At 50.4% G+C, this 18026-nt stretch overlaps 1 protein-coding gene across 4 annotated transcripts in view; it reads right to left on the minus strand.

Annotated features, from left to right (window-relative positions):
- Positions 1 to 3085: 3085 nt before the first annotated feature.
- SLC41A3 (solute carrier family 41 member 3) overlaps positions 3086 to 18026 on the minus strand; it is a 73260-nt gene continuing 58319 nt past the window's right edge. For all 4 annotated transcript variants that reach the window (XM_046677255.1, XM_046677246.1, XM_046677264.1 and 1 more), the window contains 6 exons: positions 15407 to 15553; positions 12431 to 12575; positions 10829 to 10908; positions 8570 to 8704; positions 4391 to 4539; positions 3086 to 3940 (listed from right to left, as the gene is read on the minus strand). In XM_046677255.1, coding sequence (XP_046533211.1) covers positions 3728 to 3940; positions 4391 to 4539; positions 8570 to 8704; positions 10829 to 10908; positions 12431 to 12575; positions 15407 to 15553 — 869 coding nt within the window. In that variant the 3' untranslated portion in view covers positions 3086 to 3727. The remainder of the gene's footprint in view (positions 3941 to 4390; positions 4540 to 8569; positions 8705 to 10828; positions 10909 to 12430; positions 12576 to 15406; positions 15554 to 18026) is intronic.

The raw sequence follows: 18026 nt of genomic DNA on the forward strand, positions 1-18026 counted from the left end.
TCACAAAAGCCAAGATGCAGAAGCAACCCAAGTGCCCATCAACTGATGACTAGATAAAGAAGATGTGGTATATATACACACAATGGAATACTACTCAGCCATGAAAAAAGACAAAATCCTCCCATTTGCAACAACATGGGTGAATCTTGAGGGTATTATGTTAAGAAAAATAAGCTAGACAGAGAAAGACAAACACCATATGATTTCACTCATATGTGGAAGATAAACTAACACACAAAGAGAACAGATTAGTGGTCACCAGAGGGGAATGGGGTGGGGGGTGGGCATAAGGGGTAAAGGGGAGCACTTATATGGTGACTGACAAATAATAACGTGCAAGTGAAATTTCACAATGTTATAAACTATTAATGACCTCAATAAAATTAAACCAAAAACAAAATTGAACCAGGTAAATTTGAAGATCCGATTGACTTCTTAAGTGATTCATGAATTGAGTCCCGTCTCATCTAGGCACTCTGAGGGCTTGCACAAAATGCAAGGTTTTTATGGAAAGGAGGGTAGGGCAAGAAAGTCATTAGCCAAAGAACATAAAGGCTTCTTTGGGGCCAGGACATCTTTTTGGGGTGGGGGTTAGAACTGGTCCAGGTTTGATCATGCAGATTACCTCAACAGTGTAACTCAGGAAACTTCATATTAGTTGTTTGAAGGTCACATTCGTAGGAGGGACTGGAACTGTAATTAAGTCTTGGTTTGCAGTCATGGGGCCCATTTGGGGCCTTTTTTTTTGACACTGGTCATTAAATGTTGCAGGAAGTCAGGTTTCGGTCCTGGACACTCTGCTCTGCCTCCCCTTTGCCCAGGACAAGGTCATCTCCCCAAACGCTCTGCCTCCCACCCAAAACCTCACCCCTAGACCTCTTTGCTCATTGTGTGATTAACTCCTACTCATCTTTGGACCTCAGCCTAAATGGCACTTCCTGATCAAAAAATCTCTCCTGAACTTTTGTCTTGGTCAAACCTCTTTACTACTTGCATAGCTTGAGTCTCAGTCAGAATGTGTAGGTTCACATCCTCGCTCCACCGCTCACTAGCCATAGTGATGAGGATCCAGGCTGCCCCAGGGAGAGAGCCCGAGGCGTCCTGCCCAGATACGGATCTGTATCATCCTCCGGGAAGTAGAGGACATCCTGACCTGATTCGACCTGATTCGTATCCAGAGTTATAGGATCACCCAATAACCAGACCCCACCTGCACTGATACCATTTTAACGACTTTTTTACATAATCTTTCCTTTGTCTTGTAAATAACTCACATACCTACGCCTTATAAGTTTAGCCCTACCCTCAACCCACCTCAGCTCTTTGCTGCCCATGGGTCCTGTCCCCATGCTGCAGCTCTTACTGCCCATGGGTTCTGTCCTCATGCTGTTCTCTGAATAAACACTACTACCAGAACTTGAGAGTCCGAAAAATCTTTCTTTCGACTCCTCGGCTCGTTGAGCCCACATCAACAGGACCTTGGGAAAGTTAAGAAACCTTGAGATAACTCATTTTCCTCTATAATCTATAAATGAGGATGATAATAGTATCTACCATATCAGGTTGCCATGAGATTATTAATGAGTTTACGCATGTAAGATACTAAGAACATGGCACAGTAAGGGCTCAGTAAGTTTTAGCTCTCATTATTACATGCTTCTACAGCACCATGTGCTTCTCTTTTGTAGGACTTAAGAGCTAAAATTTTAATACTTCTTTGGGAGTTGTTGGTTATTGACATCTCACATAGTAGACCCTTGAGACAGGGAGGATGAGTGCTTTGCCCATCCTTTTTGTTAAAAAAGAGACACTAGGCCAAAATGGAGTCACTTGTGGTAAGCCCTCATCACCAAAATGAGGCAATCACTAACCTAATTACCTTCACCTCTCCCAGGAGTGGAATCTTAAACCAGTCAATCGGGAACTACCTGGTCAACACTAGTGAGGTCATCTGCCTGACAGAACCCTGCCGACCCCCAGAGGGTGACCTTGCCCCAAACAATCCACTCTGCTGACTTCCTGCCCCTCCTCCTGCCTATAAGTCTTCAATTTTGTCCAGGTCCTCAGAGCTTCTTTCTATCTGCTAGAGGGGATGCTGCCCAACTCATGAATCATTCAATAAAGGTCTTTAAAATTGACTCCCTTGTATTTTGCTTTTTAGCAATCCCCAGTACCTAGCCAGCAGCTTAGCAGAGGTGCCCTGAAGATTCTCCCCTTGCCCCTCAGATCCACTCTCCACCCTCACCTGGCTCTGTGCCCCAGGAGGCTGAGACGTGTATGGACATCAACAGGACCTCCAGTCATTTAACTTCGGTTTGAGTTTGGCTGGTGGGAGACACAAGCAGGAGATGGAAGGGTGGGCAGAGAATAAGGTTGGGGTATTCATTCCCATGGCTCTCTCGTTGCCAGCCCACAAACTGGTAGTAGTTATATTTCTTTACTAGCGACTCCTTCTCATGTAATCCCACTCCTAACTACTCTACAGTTCAAATGAACACCCGGTGGTGACAGGGCCCCTACTGTGTCTGGCCCCAGGGTGCTTCACCACTCATTGTTCCCCACGTATCTGTAAATCATCTCTTCTTTAGACCCTGCTCAGTTACCCCAGTTAGCTGCTCTCTTTCCTTCTTGGACATTGACTAATACAAGCGGTTCTTTGTCAGTGTTTGTTGAATGAATGAATGAACACCTGTTTTACTGTATAAAGATAATAATCCTCAGCCCAAACCACGGCTGACGTTGTTATGATGAGTCAATAAGAAACAGGAAGTGAACACATGTTTTTTTAGGAAAAGATGGAGTTTGGAAGCATGGTTCTCAAATGTGAGACTGCAGCAGAACCACCTGGAGGTCTTGTTAAGCCCACATTGCTCAGCTACACCTCCAGACATTCTGATTTGGCAGGCCTAGGGGGAGGGAGGATTAATAATTTGCATTTATGACAAGTTTTCAGGTGACGTTGATGCTTCCAGGCTGGAGCCCAGTTCGAGAAACACCGCCCTAGAGAAATGCCCGAGGTTCTTGTTGCTGACAGACCCCAATCTCACGGTTGCACTAACCAACTTTAAAAACACAACAGACCAAGTACAATGCAATCTATGTTTTATTTTATACTTCTCTGATCATTAAAATCTAAACAGAGGTTTTTGCGAAAAGAGAAAGTAAAAAAAAAAAAGCAGTGACAAAATTAAATGCTGGGAGCAGACAACGGCTGCGGAGGCCCGTTCCGGGCAGAGCTGCACACACCTGCAGGGCGCACCAGCAGAGCAGCCCGCGGCGCTGGGCCCAGTGAAGACAGCAGGAAAGCCACGGCTCAGAGCCCTGAAGCTCGGACACACAATGCTCTCCTTCCCGCTCCAATCCAGTTCCGCTGCACGGGCACGAACGGTGCGAACACATCCCCCAAAGCACGCGGGACATCCTCCTTCCTTCAGCATCTTCAGGCTGGAGTGCCCCACTCTCCACACACGTGCACACCAATTCACACGCCCAGCATGTGGGCACACACTCACACCCAGGCACACGCAGTCACACACACAATCACAGACAATGCTCGTGATTTCAGGCCTCCATCACGGGTTCAGGTTCCAACTGCAGCGTGAAGGTGTGTGTGAGCCTCCTCAGCAGACTGACAAAGGGCCACTGCAGAGCAGGGCGGCCAGGGAGAACCTGCCTTCTGTGCCCCATTGGTGTGAGGGAAATCCTACTGAACTGGGGTTGCCTGGGCTCATTGAGGAGGTCCTGACACCGGTTCGGAGATGCCAACTAGCTCTGCCTCGCTCCTCAATACCCAGCTGACAAGAAAGCAGAGTGCCAGGAGGCCAGTCCCTAGGAGGTCCCCCAGCCCTGTGAGGTATGGAATACAGTGATTGTCTGGATCCAGGGCATGGTGCCACATCAGCCGAACCATCACTTCTGCCAGGTACAGCAGGATTGTCACCTGTCATAAGAGCAAACAGACACAAAAGATTATGACCAAGTCAGAAGGCCAAGTGTTGCCAAGAAATACTAGCGGATTTCAAGGGAAGACACCAAGGTGGACACGACAACCCCAGGCAGTCCCCTTCTTCCAGCTTCTCTTGGGGTCTGACACCCGGCTCTGAGCTCATGAAGAAGCCCGAGAGCCCATCCTCACGTGCTTGCCTAGACTCCCTCCCTATGGTCAGGCCCTGCTCCGGGCATCCCGAGGTGCTAGACAGATCCGCTGCCACTGTCAGGGTCACACCTTTGGGCTGGAACAAGTTGACTTGGCCCCTGGAAGATGGGAACTGTGTCCGCAGGTACAGGAACCCCCACCCCGCTCCTTCGGCATCTCATCCAGGCAGGGGACAGAGCCTGCTGGCTGACAGACCAAAGAATGTTGCTTTGCTGCTGCTGCGGTCATCTTTACCTGGATCAGCCCTGCTAGTAGATAGAACACCACAAAGGTCTTGCTGTTTGGGACTGAATGGCCTTCCACCAGGTAGATGACACAGAAGAAAATCAGATGGCCTGGAACCACCAGAAAGAGCAGGACTCGGGCTGACATGGAATTGATTTCTGGAAGAAACAGAACCAAGGAGGTTGCATGACCTGCTTGGCAGCAGAGGCCACTTTAGCAGGTGACAGTCTCCAGTGAGGCATCCACATTCATCACTACACGAGTGTTTACTGAGCACCTACCATGTGTCAGGCGTGTTCGAGCATATGGGGGTACGGTCCTATCCCTTAACTCACGGAGCTGACATTTTTAAGGAAGAGAGAAAAACCAGGATCAAGTAGCAGAAACAGAGAAGAAAGGTCATTTCAAACTGTGACGAGTACTAGGAAGAAAATAAACCAGGGTAATGTGATAATGAAGTCTACAGGAGTGGGAATGAGCTATTGGGGACTGGAGCCTTCTCAAGGGGATGACATTTAGGCTGAGATCTGAATCTCAGGGAGAGGATTCCAGGCAGAGAAAAAAGAGTGTGCAAGTGGCTTAAAGTGGCAGAGAGCTCGGGCTATTGAGGAGCGCAGGCTCAGGCATGGGGTCAGCGAGCCTGGGAGGGTGGCACACGCCAGGGCCTTGGGCAGCCTCTTCCTCACGCGAAGCCGCTGGGACCCTGTCCGCACATTCTCTTCAGGCTTCAGCACTCTGTGAGTTGGAGATTCTGCGAGAAACGTGATTTAGCCCGCTGCAGCCACACTCTTTTTAAAACTGTAACATGTGAATGTGATGGCCTTCTCCCACAGAAATATTTCCCATGAAAAGCAAGTTTCCTTTTGCCTCTCAGTTAAAATAACGTGCTGCATCAACTTAATGAGGAAAAGGAACAAAAACCGTATGTAGCCGAGAAGCTAAAAAGTCTCCTGTAAAGTAACATGTAGAGAGAGGGTGAGAACACACAGGGCACCCAACTTCATTCATGATAAAAAGTCAGACACGGTACAAAAGGATTCTTTCCAAAAAATTTAAAGTGGAAGCAAGATAATTACTATCGGCTGCTGGCATTAAAATTCAAGAAAATCTACAGAAAAACTATATGAACAATAAGGATTCAGTAAAATACTTAGGTGCTGCTATAGACTGAACTTCTGTTTCTCCCCCAAATCCACATGTTATCTGGTGTTAGGAGGCGGGGCCTTTGGGAGGTGATTAGGTCCTGAGGGTGGAGCCTCATGAATGGAATCAGCGTCCTGATAAAAGAGACCCAGGGAGCCCCCACAGCCCTTCCACCATGTGAGGACACAGTGACAAGACAGCTGTCTGTGAACAAGGAAGCAGGCCCTCACCAGACACCAACTCTGCAGGTGACTCATCTTGAACTTCCAGCCACCAGAACTACAAGAAACAAATTTCTTTTGTTTATAAGCAATTCAGTCTATGATTCTGTTATAGCAGCCTGAAGTAAGACAGGGACATAAATAATGTAGAAAGTAAATAGTTTTCCCGTATACAAATGACAAGTCAGAAAATATAACGGGGACTTCCACTTCTAGACAAGATGGGGTAGAACACACTTCTTCCTATTCTTCTCACTAAATACAACTAAAAACCCTGGACGTTATCTATAACACAAACATAAGAAGTTTCCGAAAGGTAGAGAGAAAAGGCAGGCTGGCCAAGGACCTCGAGCCCCAGGGAACAACTTGGCGGTGAGCTCCCTGAGTTGTCGTTGTCGTTTCTTTTGCCTCCTGTAGCCCAGACTGGGTGCTGGAGGAGCCAGCAACCCAGAGATGTCAATGGGCACAGGTCAAAAATGGGCAGTGAACAAAAGTCTGCTCTCTCTAGCCAAAGGTCTAGAAAAGGGGCAGCATAGAAAAACAGAGAACTTTTAGACGATAACTGCTCTACTCCAGCGAAACATGACAGGAAAAGCTGCAGCCCCATCTCTATCAGCAAAAGCCAAGTGGGGCGCCTGGACTTCCGCCCTCATCCAGGTGGAACATGGCACACACGCCTCTGGATGAGGTGGTGTAAGAGAAAGCTGAGTGGGGAATAAGGGGCACTCTGCCCGGTGGTCATGAGCCCCCACAACCACAGCAGTGAAGACCATGTGGGGAGCAACAACAAGGCGCTCTCTCCCTCCCAGCCGGGTACATCAGCGGAGCACGGGTTCCCGCCCTGCCCCCCAGGAGTGACGCACTCCTCTCCCCTAGGTGTCAGTGGAGACAGAGGGGACCCCGGACACCCCCTGCCCCCAACCCCCGGCAGGAAGAAAGCAGTGCATACCCTGTCCACCGAGGGTGCGGTGTCAGAGGAGGCCAGCTAAAAGAGAAGACGTAAGTGACATCCAGAGGCTCATCACAGAATAACTCAAATGTCCAGGATCCAACCTAAAATCACTTAGAGCAAGAAAAACCTCAACTTGATGAGCAAAGACAAACACTGAGATGACGCAGATGGTAGAATTATCTGAAAATGACTTTAATGAATCCATTATAAAATGTTTCAACCAGCAATTACAAACACACTTGAAAAAAACAATAAAAATAGAAAATCTCAGTAAAGAAGAAATAGAAGATACAAAGAACTATATAGAAACCTTAGAACAGAAAAAATACAATAGCCAAAACGCCCCAAACAAGTCAATGAATGGGATCTCAATAGTAGGACGGAGAGGACAGAGGAAAGAATCTGTGAACTTGAAGAAAGAACTATAGAAATTAGTCAATCTAAACAAGAGAGAGTAAAAAACGTCTAACATTCACATCATCAGAGTATCAGAAGAAAAGGAGGAAGAGAGTTGGGCTGAAAACGTATTCAAAGAAACAATGGCTTAAAACTTCCCCAATTTGGCAAAAGATAAATTTATGTATTCAAGGAGCTGAATGAACTCCAAGAAATCCACACCAATGCACATCACAATCCAAAGTCGAAAAAGTAGAGAAATGACACCTTACGTATACGGCAAAAATAATTCACACAACAGCAACTTCTCATCAGAAACCACGGAGGACAGAAGGAAGTGGCACATTTTTCAAGTGTTGAAAAGAACTATCAACCCCGAATTTTACATCCAGTGAAAACATCCTTCAGAAATGTGCCAGCAGACCTACCCTAAAAGAATAGCTAAAGGTATTGAAACAGAAAGGAAACGCTAAAAAAAATTATAGCGAGATAAAAGATCCAGAGGCTGGCCCAGTGGTGCAGCGGTTAAGTTCACACGTTCCCCTTCAGCGGCCAGGGGTTCACCGGTTCGGACCCCGGGTGCGGACGTGGCACTGCTTGGCAAGCCATGCTGTGGGAGGCGTCCCACATATAAAGTAGAGGAAGATGGCCATGGATGTTAGCTCTGGGCCAGTCTTCCTCAGCAAAAAGAGGAGGATTGGCAGCAGTTAGCTCAGGGCTAGTCTTCCTCAAAATAATTAATTTTTAAAAAAACATTAAAAAAAAAATCCAGTTTTTCAAAGTAACAAAATGATAAAAACACCTCCAATGGTTCTCTGAAAAGAATCCAGACTGCCTCCTCAAGCTTCAAGACACCTTGGAGACTCCTTCCCACCTCTCCGGCCTCAGCTTCCCTCATCCTCTCCCTTGCTCATTACGCCCAGGTTTCACTGACCTTTCAGTTCTTCAGACTTACCGAGCTCCTTCCTGCCTCGGGGCCTTTGCTCAGGCTGTGCCCTCTGCCTCGAACGCTCTCTGCTCCAGCACGCCTCCTTCCCAACCAAGCCCTGCTCATCCCCAGAGAGGAATTTCCCAGCCCCAGTCTGAGTAGCTCCTACAATTCTTTTTCATTGTACCCTGTGCTTTAGCCTTTTAGAACATACAATTTGTAGTTATGTGCTCTTTTTTGTGTGTTTACCTGCTCTTCTAGAGCACGTATATCCACGAGGACAAGAACAAAGCTTTCCCTGTCTCACCACTGTAACGGACACCTAGTGCCTGGTAGACATTCAGTAAATATTTGAGTGAATGAATGAATCAATTAAAAGTAGGCTGGGGTGTCGGGTCTCTGGGAGGAGGAGCTCTGTCCTTGAGGATCTGTGCTGAGGTCAGCACTGGTCTGAGATATTCATGGCTACAAACACCAGATTCCAAGGACGTCAATTTGTACTTATTTAAAGAAATGGCTACATGGCCTCCGGAAGATACCAGACCCACCTGAGGTGCAGAAAGTGGAGCACGGGTTAGGCCAGAACTTTTTCATCCCGAGGGGCAGGACCCCAGGCGTGCTCCATGTGTGCAGGTAGGTGGAGATCCGACTGGTCTGAACGGCCACCAGATTGCCACCAACACCTGTAAGGAGACAAAGAACCTGGTTTCCCCTTCTTTATGCCAGTCTCTGTGTTCTATCCCTTATTTCAAGTCCACCTCCTCCACGGAGGCTTCCTTGACTGACTCAGCACTTGATCTCCTTTCCTTCCCTCCCACTTGACCAGAGACCTTGTTTGGCACCAAGCAAGAATGGCCTGGACCTCGTGAGTGAGGTATCAAGGCAGTAACTATATCACCTTGACAGCGGGCACCTCTTAAGACAAAGGAAGTGTGACTGTCCAATGAGGTTCTCGACACACATTTGTTGGGGGAGGGAGAGTGGGAGGAAGAGAGGGAGGAGGGAGGTGAGGTGAGGGAGGGGAGAAAGTGGATGGAGAGTCTATGGGAGGATATCTTCATAAGCCACTCAAAGACATAGGAAGTGACAGGAACCGGACTACAGACTGGAATATCTGAGAAAATAAAAGGGATTTTTTCACCTCAAGGTGGGAAGAGGAAAGAGAAGAGTGGGAAGAGCGGCGAGGGGAGAGAGGGATGATCCTATGGCGACAGAGCTGGTGCTTATTGCTGAGGCTCCCGGCTCCCCCAGGGAGCTGATCGTGCCAGGGCCAGAGGGCTGACAAGGTCACACTGAGCTCCTTCTGCAAAAGGCAGCCTTTGGGCTGGCAGAGAAAAGGGGCTGCCCATGGTGACCGTCTCCTTCAGAGGGGGAGTGGCTTGCCCCCATTCTACTTCCCCAGTCCCACAGAGAACAATCCCTCACTGGACCAGATGTGCCCCAGTGGCGGAGACCCACTGCCCTGGCTTCTCCAGAGGATGCAGATGATAGTCTGTGGATCTACTTTGCTTGGCCCACACACGAATTTAAAAGAAGGAAAAAATAACTCAAATTAATTGGCAGCCTTTACAAATTAGGCCCTTCACACTGATTCCTGGCTTCTAACAAATAAGCTCAGGCAGCTCTGGACCTCCGTCCCACCAGGGAGAACTGGCTGAAGCTGAGCAGGCACCACTCGCCTCACAGCAGCAACGTGTCCCGCAGTGTTCCCTAGGCCTCGCCACTCCTTACTGCCTGGCTCCTGTCTTACCTGCTTAACTCGTTCAGATTGCTTGACTGGCCTCTACAGGCATCTGAGTTGGTGACATCCAAGGAAATGTTTCCAAGCTTATGGCCATCTGGACTGGACTTAGCTATTGCTCTCTTCCTTCCTAATGGCCAGGCCTTGTGCTAGGAACAGGCCCTGTGCAACTCTGTTGGGGTGTAGACCTGCTGGGTGGCCCAACATACAAGGAACACAGGCCTCGGTTCCTACAGAGGTTGGGGGGATGGTGCCCAAGGGCATCTGAAACCTGTTTCTGCAGTCCCAGAAGGCCAGGGCCTGGCCATCAAGCAAACCGTGCAATAAGTTCTGTTTGGTTCCTCTCCTGACCAGTCAGACCCATTTACAAAGCCTTATCAGAAACTGGACATAAACCAAGCTTTGGTTAAAAGAAGGGTCCTCGCCACAAATGTCCACAGGGTCTAAGCCTAGAAGGTGAATCAGTGAAGGGTTGGGTGGCACACAATAGGGAATGGAGAGGACTGAGGCAAATTGGACAGCATAGGTCCTGCCTCGATAGCAGCTGATTCCAGCCCTACCCACAATGTAAACCCAGTATTGTCATAGCCTTACTTTTTAAGAAGACAGAAATCCAGATTTTTATGTGTAAATGTCTGAGTTTTAAATGTCATCAATAAATCTAAGTTAAAATAAAAGAAAAACTATGAGAAGCCAACACTCCCGTTCTGAAGACCACATTCCGTCAGCAGGTGCCGCGAACCCTGGGTTAAACTGTGTGTGCCTTCAAGGCACGGGATTTAGCTCTGCGGGAAGTTCAAGTCTCAGGCGCACCTATGAGGAACGGGGCGTGTGCCGGTGGAGCAGGGGGCAGGGCTTTCTCCCCTGGGGTCTCCTTTTAGCTGAGGAAAACCAGCCCCAGCAGCCCCCGCCCAGCAGCAGCATGGGCACAGCTCAGCTTCCCGACTCTGCCTCCAAGGGCCTGGGGCTGGATCTCTGAAGTCATTGCTAATCAGGTCCCACCACCCAGGCCCTGGGGGCCAACCCAACCCAAGGACCCCATGTAACAGGGATCCCCAATACCTACCACATATGATAGGAGTAAACACAGCCATGCCTTTGAACTGCGGTTTAGAAATGGTTTTGTTCAAGATGAGCCCTCCAAAACTGGAGAGAGAGCAGATGGCAGTCAAACGATTAGAGGTTACGCTTGAAGATGGCCTTGCAAACCTCTATACAAACTGCCTTATCAGCCTTAGTAAACACCCAGCTTAGCAGACACTTTTCTTACCCCTACATAAAACATCTGTCGAAGCCGAGCAGGTCTCCTGGGTGCCCTGTGCACCCCGCACATGCATCTCCAGCACTATTCTGAGTCTCAGGTGTTCCAGAAGGCCCATCAGATAACATCAGCCCATTAAAAACAAACAACACACTTCTTTCCGAGGTGACTTACTTGGCTCTGTGACATGATAGCCCCTGAACTGCAACTGAGCTAGTCTTTAGCAAAAAACGGAACCTGCGTGAGTATCATCTCATGGCCCTTGCTCTTGGAAGATGCCGCAGTACGATTTCACTCCCACCAGCCCCTGGAGTTGAGCAATGGCCGCCCCATCCCTAGAGGCCTGGAGAAGTGACATCAACTTCTGTAAGGAGCCCAAGAGCCTTCTGGAAGCAAAGACACCTAGATTGGAATCTCTTTTCCCTGAGAGTCAAAGTGTAGAAAAGCACCTCAGAAAAAGGTGGGGTGGCCCCTGTCAGGATCTACTAGTGGAAAGGACCCTTGAGGATGGGCTGGAGAACGGAAGACCTGGGTTCAGCAGAGGGCCTGTGAGTCCAGGAGGACTAATCTCAGCCTTTCTGGGTCCCAGCAGCAGCCACGCTGTGGAAACGGTATTCACAGAGCCATCGCCTGGAGGCCAGGTGAAGGGCTCCTTGCAGCCTAAGCAGGGGTCCAGGCCAGCAAGAGCTGTGGCAGCAGGGCAGCGGGAGACCCTGTATTCTACAGTGGGAGACCCAGAATCCTACAGTGGGAGACCCTGTATCCTACAGTGGGAGACCCAGAATCCTACAGTGGGAGACCCTGTATCCTACAGCGGGACAGTGGGAGACCCAGTATCCTACAGTGGGAGACCCTGTATCCTACAGTGGAAGAGCCAGTATCCTACAGTGAGACAGTGGGAGACCCAGTATCCTACAGTGGGAGACCCTGTATCCTACAGTGGAAGAGCCAGTATCCTACAGTGGGACAGTGGGAGACCCAGTATCCTACAGTGGGAGACCCTGTATCCTACAGTGGGACAGTGGGAGACCCAGTATCCCACAGTGGGAGACCCAGTATCCTACAGTGCCGCAACAGGGCAGGGGCTGTGGCACCAGTGCACTCATCTGACACTTTCAGGTCTGGCTCTTCCCAGCTCCGTGGAGCTCTGGCAGTTCTAAACAGGACTGCCTCTCAGAATAAATAAGGTCTAGAGGTGATGGTGAGAGAGAGGGAGGGAAGAGTAAAGAGGTGTGACTCAGCCGGCAGCAGGAGTTAGTGAAGGAGCCTACACCACAGTGCACTCCCACCGTGACCACTGAGGCAGGAAGTGTCGCCCTCGCTCCAGGGGCTGCCGGGCTTTCACAGAGGGCAGGGGGTGGCATGGGGAGGAAGACAGAGAGGGCAGTGGCTCTCGCCCATGCTCACCTGCTGATGACCATCGCTAGGATGATTGGGAACCACCCAAACTTCAGAATCTTCACGATGGGTGGGTTTTGCTTGGCAATGAGGACCCACACAGGGGTCAAGGCCGTGAAGCCGATGCAGACCAGCAGCGTCAGATGCCGACTGTCTGGGAAGAGAAAGAGAAAGGAGATGCACGCCAGAGCACACGGGCACAGCCTGGCAGGCGGGGGCCTGGCTTGCAGAGACGAGAGGTGGGCTGGGAACTAAAGGCAGCAGAGGTCTGAGGAGATGCCTCTGTCCTCAGTAGGTTATGGTGGCCCATCCCAACGTCCCTTCCAAAGGATTTTCACCATCCTGTTAAGCAGCTGGAGAAGCTCCTCTGTCCTCAATTCCTGCCACATTCACCTTCACGTCTCTGACTTTTTTGCTATTTTCCTGACGTAAGGACCCTCCTCCATCTTCTCCCACCCCAAACTTATTATTACTGTAATGCTTCCATTTATGAGGTCATGACCACAGGCCAGCACTGTGCTCGGCACCTCCTGGGTACAAAGTCATTTCATATTCTCAACAACCCCACTCAGAGAGCCATGCAAGGAGACTGCAGTGTAAAGAGGTGGCCCGCCCAGGACACGAGCTACCAAGCAGTGAAGTCAAGGCTACAGCCTGGGTCTGTGGGAAGCCAGAGTTGGTTAGTGATGGCTGTCCTGCTCCCGGCTGAGGAGTGACATCCTCGGCAGCCGTGTTTCTCATTGGGCCCAGACCACGGCCAGCTTTGTGGCTACTCGTGTCCCTGTGTCATCTTCTCCAACTAGTGAGAGCCATGAAGCAGACCTGGGTCTGGATCAGCCTGCTGTACCTGAGGCCAGGCCAGGCCGGGGCCTTGTGCACTTGGGCACGCACATGGGTAACACTCTTGCTCACTCCCTTCCTGTCTTATACTGTGAGTGTGTGAGTTCACCTTCCACATGCACACAAGACAAGACATCAGCTTTCTCTACAACTGTCCTCTCATCCCCGGACACACCCCCCAAGGGCAGGCTCAAGGTGGTACATGCCCCTCTGCCAAGGCAGCCCTAGTACTGAGAAGGATCCAGGCATGAGTGTGTGTCACATGTCCCCTTTCTCTGGGGAGCATCATGAAGAGCATGCCCCTCTTGCCCTTCTCTGCACTAAACAATCATGGTCCATTCTTCTGCCACAGGGAGGCCCATCTCCTTGGGCAGCTGGAAGGAAAGACAGGCCACAGGTACCCAAGGCTGGCTACAAAGTGATTCATGATGGAAGCGGTTGGCTTCTTTGCCATCCCAGGAGAGAGGAGGCGGACCCAGCAAGCTCTCAGCAAGTCTAAAATCTAAAAGGCTCCGAGAAACAGCAGCCTCCAGAAGCAGCTACTCGCAGGAAAATTTGCGTCTAGTCTAATTTTCCTAGAACTACTCAGAAGCCCTGGGAGAGGTTCCACCTCCTATTCTCCCGGCACAGTGACGAATCCTTCCTCTGCGCATGGTCTCTTCCCAACTACACTGGGAGGTGTGATGGTCAAGGGCTCACTCCTCAGCCAGTGATGACTTACCTGACACATGCCAGGCCTGGTGACTCCGCAGGGTGCACCCAAGATAAATTCAGTCTAATTGGAGAGACAGATGGTCTAATAACAGTTCAACACCTACTGAGCCATGTGTGCAGATACGCACTATTTCAGCGGGAGCTCAGTGTGGGCGGAGGGGCAGGGTCTGGGGAGGCCTGTGACTCACATTTATTTTGCAAATCACACTTGATTAACTAACCCATACACAAATCTTCTTTTAAATTCAGTTTGGTTTAAAAATAAAATTAGGTCGTCCTCTTATTAGATCTTCACTGCCACTTACATGAACTTTGAGACTCCCTCAAACCACTCCATATTGTTAGCGGTAAGCAATTCCCAGGATGGCGAAGAGACAGTCCCAGAGGTGGGACAGAAGCGATCCCAGCGCTGTCCTACTCTCAGTCACACTTGTTTCGTTGGTCTGCTTCAGTTGACAACACGTAAAAACTGGGTCATCTTAAATCCCTGGGCAACGATAACTTGGAGCTTTGCTGCAGCTGCGCCTTTGTCAAGGGCATTTCCTCTAAGTGACCGCCACCACATGCCCCACCGTTACCCACTGTCTTCAGCCCCATCCACTCCACTCATTTAAGCTACAGGCATTTGGATGTGACCACGCTCAGAATCAACATTCACTAGATCCCAACAACATGTGCAGCCATCGCAGTGAGACACACCAGGTGGACAGGAAAACTAACACCCGGGGGGAGTGGTCAGCTGCAGAAGTCCCGCAGGGGAGACCATTCAGGCAAGGGGGACACTGTCTGCCCACACCGCCCCGGACACTGGCAAGGCTCTGTGCCCCAGGGCAAACCTGAGGAGGGCGACGGCCTCTCGTGGAGTGAGGGCCTCTGGCCTTGAGGCCCTGTTGCCACAAGCTGTGTGAACACCTCCCTTGGCGGCTGACCATGTCACGGGGCCACCTTCTGAGGAGCCTTGGGCTTCTCCTGCCTGGCGCCTGCAGGGATAGTTACGTGCTGCTGCTGCCCATGGCAGTGACGCTCCCTCTTGGAGTCGTTGCTTGCGTGGTTTATGTGTCCAGTGTGAACTGCCGTCCCAAGGAGGCACTGTCACCTGCCAGGATGCTTTGAAAGTAGCCAGGCCAGTCTCAGGCCCCCCAGGCATCCTGGTGCACCCTGTCCTAAGGAGGACACTCACAGCCTCTGCCTCTGCTGCCCTGAGCAGCTCGGCCCCTTCTAACACAGCTGGGAGGGTCTGAGGCTCTTGCTGCAGAACACCTTGAAATTGCGATGACGCCGAGTTTGTCTCTGTAAAAGGATTTCTGACTCCATGACAGACATCGTAGGTTCCTTTCTGAGGGAACTCTGCCCAATTTGGCTGCTGCCAGCTGGCTGCAAATGTCCCCACCCCACCATGCTGGTGAGCCCCTCCTCCTCGGTCCCCCATACCTCTGTGTTTATAGAAGAAGCTGCTAACGAAAGCCAGGATGGACAATGTGACGAGGTCTCCCAGGCTGGCTGCAAGGGGTGTAGCGATGTTGTCTGGGTTGATCCCAAGCTTTCGAGCGCCAATCACTATGCAGACCATGAGCATCCCTGCAGAGAGGAGAGAGGAGGCGCACAGCGCCCAGGAGGAGGTGCAGGATGAGACGGTGGGAAGGAGGCTGCTCAGTCACTCGCCTCTACCCACACCAGCCCAGACTGGAGCCCCGTGCAGTGCAGGAGACCTGAGAGGCACACTTTCATGGCCGCCACACCACCCGAGCCCCACTTTCCGCTCTGAGGCAGCTGTCACACGTGATCCAGCTCCTCATCCGCTGCCCAGGACTTAATCCAACAGCATGTCATGTGGATCTTTAAGAAGATACTTTGTATCTTGGCTACTGGCATTTTAACACTTCAGCCCATATTCTGTGACTCTGAACATATTAGAATTGTCACCTCAATGCCTTCTTAAAGAAGCCACCACTGGCCACAGTTCTTGCCCTCTTTTGTGACCAGGTCACAGCTACTTTCTCTCTTCTGAAATGTCAGTTCTAAGTGAATCTGAGTTTACACGGCCAAGCTCGTGGTCTGGTGACAATCCCACAGGGACTTCACATGGGGACACCACCACTTGGAGAGCACTCATTAAAAACCACCTCCGCCACTACCTGGCTTTATGTCACAGTCAAATTGAGGTCATACTGTGAGTCACCAGCGACATTTCTGAACTTTCACATATCTTTGGACGATTCCAGTTATGTCCATGCTGCTGAGCTGACCTCATCTCTGGGCTTCCGTTTGCTTAGCTGTAAAATGGGGAGCTAGGACTGGCATTCTCTACAAGGCCAGGCCTTCTGAATCATTTGGTTTTATGGTTTTCAGAGACTTCGTGCCAAGCGTCTCCTGGCTCTGTTGTCTTGGGAGATGTGGCACACTTGTTCTGCCCTTCCTCTGACCAGACAGAGCACTGGGGCCCCGCCTCCACCCACCCACGTGCACACCAGGCATGACCAGCAGAAGACAGACACCTGGCCCAGGGAAGCAAAGTTTGTGAATTTGCTCCTGGGCTGCTCCCCTCCCTCCTCTTCCCGACTCTTACCCTCCCTCCCACTCAGAGGCACCAGCACACAATGCCACTGACTGGCTGCCTGGTAGGAACAGAAACCACCAATTCACCTGCTGTGTTAACTGACACGGAGGTGACTGTAACGGTGTTTGGTGAGCAGCCAGAGTGGGGACAGAAGTGTACATACAAGTCCAATTTATAAAGTTATCACTTGTTTCTTCTTGCACTTGCATACCATTCGCAAGATACACACAGACATACAATCCAGAAGAGAACCAGAGTAAAGCCCATTCGCTCAGAAAACGTCTGGGAGCTGCTTATATGCCTGGGCCTGTTTTAAGCACTAAAAATAACTATCAGGCTCTCTACCCACAGAGAAGGTGCTGGTGGGGTGGAGGAATGGACAGTCCACAAGCAAGCAAACAAGTGTTTGAAGTAAATAAACAGGATACTAACATTAAGCAAGACTGTGAACTGGGCTCCTCTAGAGAGCTATCAGAGGAGGAGGCCGTGGAGAGGAAGACACATTTGGCACTTGACTGAAATTCTCAACATGCTCACATATCGATGTCTCACTCCAAACTAGAATGTAAACATCACCAGACAGGATCCTTGTGCTTCTGCTCACCAGTGTGTCCCCAGCACTGTACAGCGCCTGGCACAGAGCAGACACTCAGTCAATGGAGTAATGAATGAATGGACGACATTCTATCATGCCTGCACAGCGACCACAGTTCCCCACTAATGCGCGGGAGCTCCCTAAAGACAGGGTGACATCTGCCAGTGCTTCTGCCTTCCTGCCTCCTGCAGACACACAGGAAGCGTCTGCTGTGTGGCAGGCAGTGTGACAGGAGCAGCAGACAGCAGAATGGGAGATGTGGGGCCCTGCTCTGAGGGGCTGACATTTCAGCAGGGAGGTGAGACAGGAAATGAACAAAGACAGGAGATCATTTCAGATTTCACAAGTGCTCCAAAAGGAAAACAGTGCACGGTGCAGTAGAGTCTGGGGGTGTGGGGGAGAAAGGAGAAGAGCAGGACTTGTGAAAGGGTAGTCAGAAAAGGCCTCTCTCAAGAGATGAAATTTAAGGTAAAACCTGAGCCTTGCTCCTCAGCATGTCTGCAGACTCCAGAGCCCACCACAGGCTCGTACACAGGCTGTGCTCTAGAAACATTGCAGAGTGACTGCTGACTGAATGAACGAATAAATGAAGAGACAAATGTGCCCACAGAGCCAAAGCCAGTTCTCTGAACAAGCTGAGGGAGGAGAAAAGGAGTCTGCAGCTCACTCTGGCGCACATACCCTGCCTAGGAGGGGCTCAGGGCCTGCGTTGCCCGCCCACGGGTAGGTCCTGAGGACCCAGCAGGCTCACTCCACCCCACAGAAGGACACCTGAAGCTCCATTATTAGCACTCCCACCCTTCACAGGTAGTAGGAGCACTCCCACCCTTCACACCCACTATGATAACTCCTACCCTTCACACGCACCAGGAGCACTCCCACCCTTCACACATACTAGG

This window comes from Equus quagga, chromosome 1, assembly GCF_021613505.1.
Source record: "Equus quagga isolate Etosha38 chromosome 1, UCLA_HA_Equagga_1.0, whole genome shotgun sequence".
Classification (NCBI taxonomy): domain Eukaryota; kingdom Metazoa; phylum Chordata; class Mammalia; order Perissodactyla; family Equidae; genus Equus; species Equus quagga.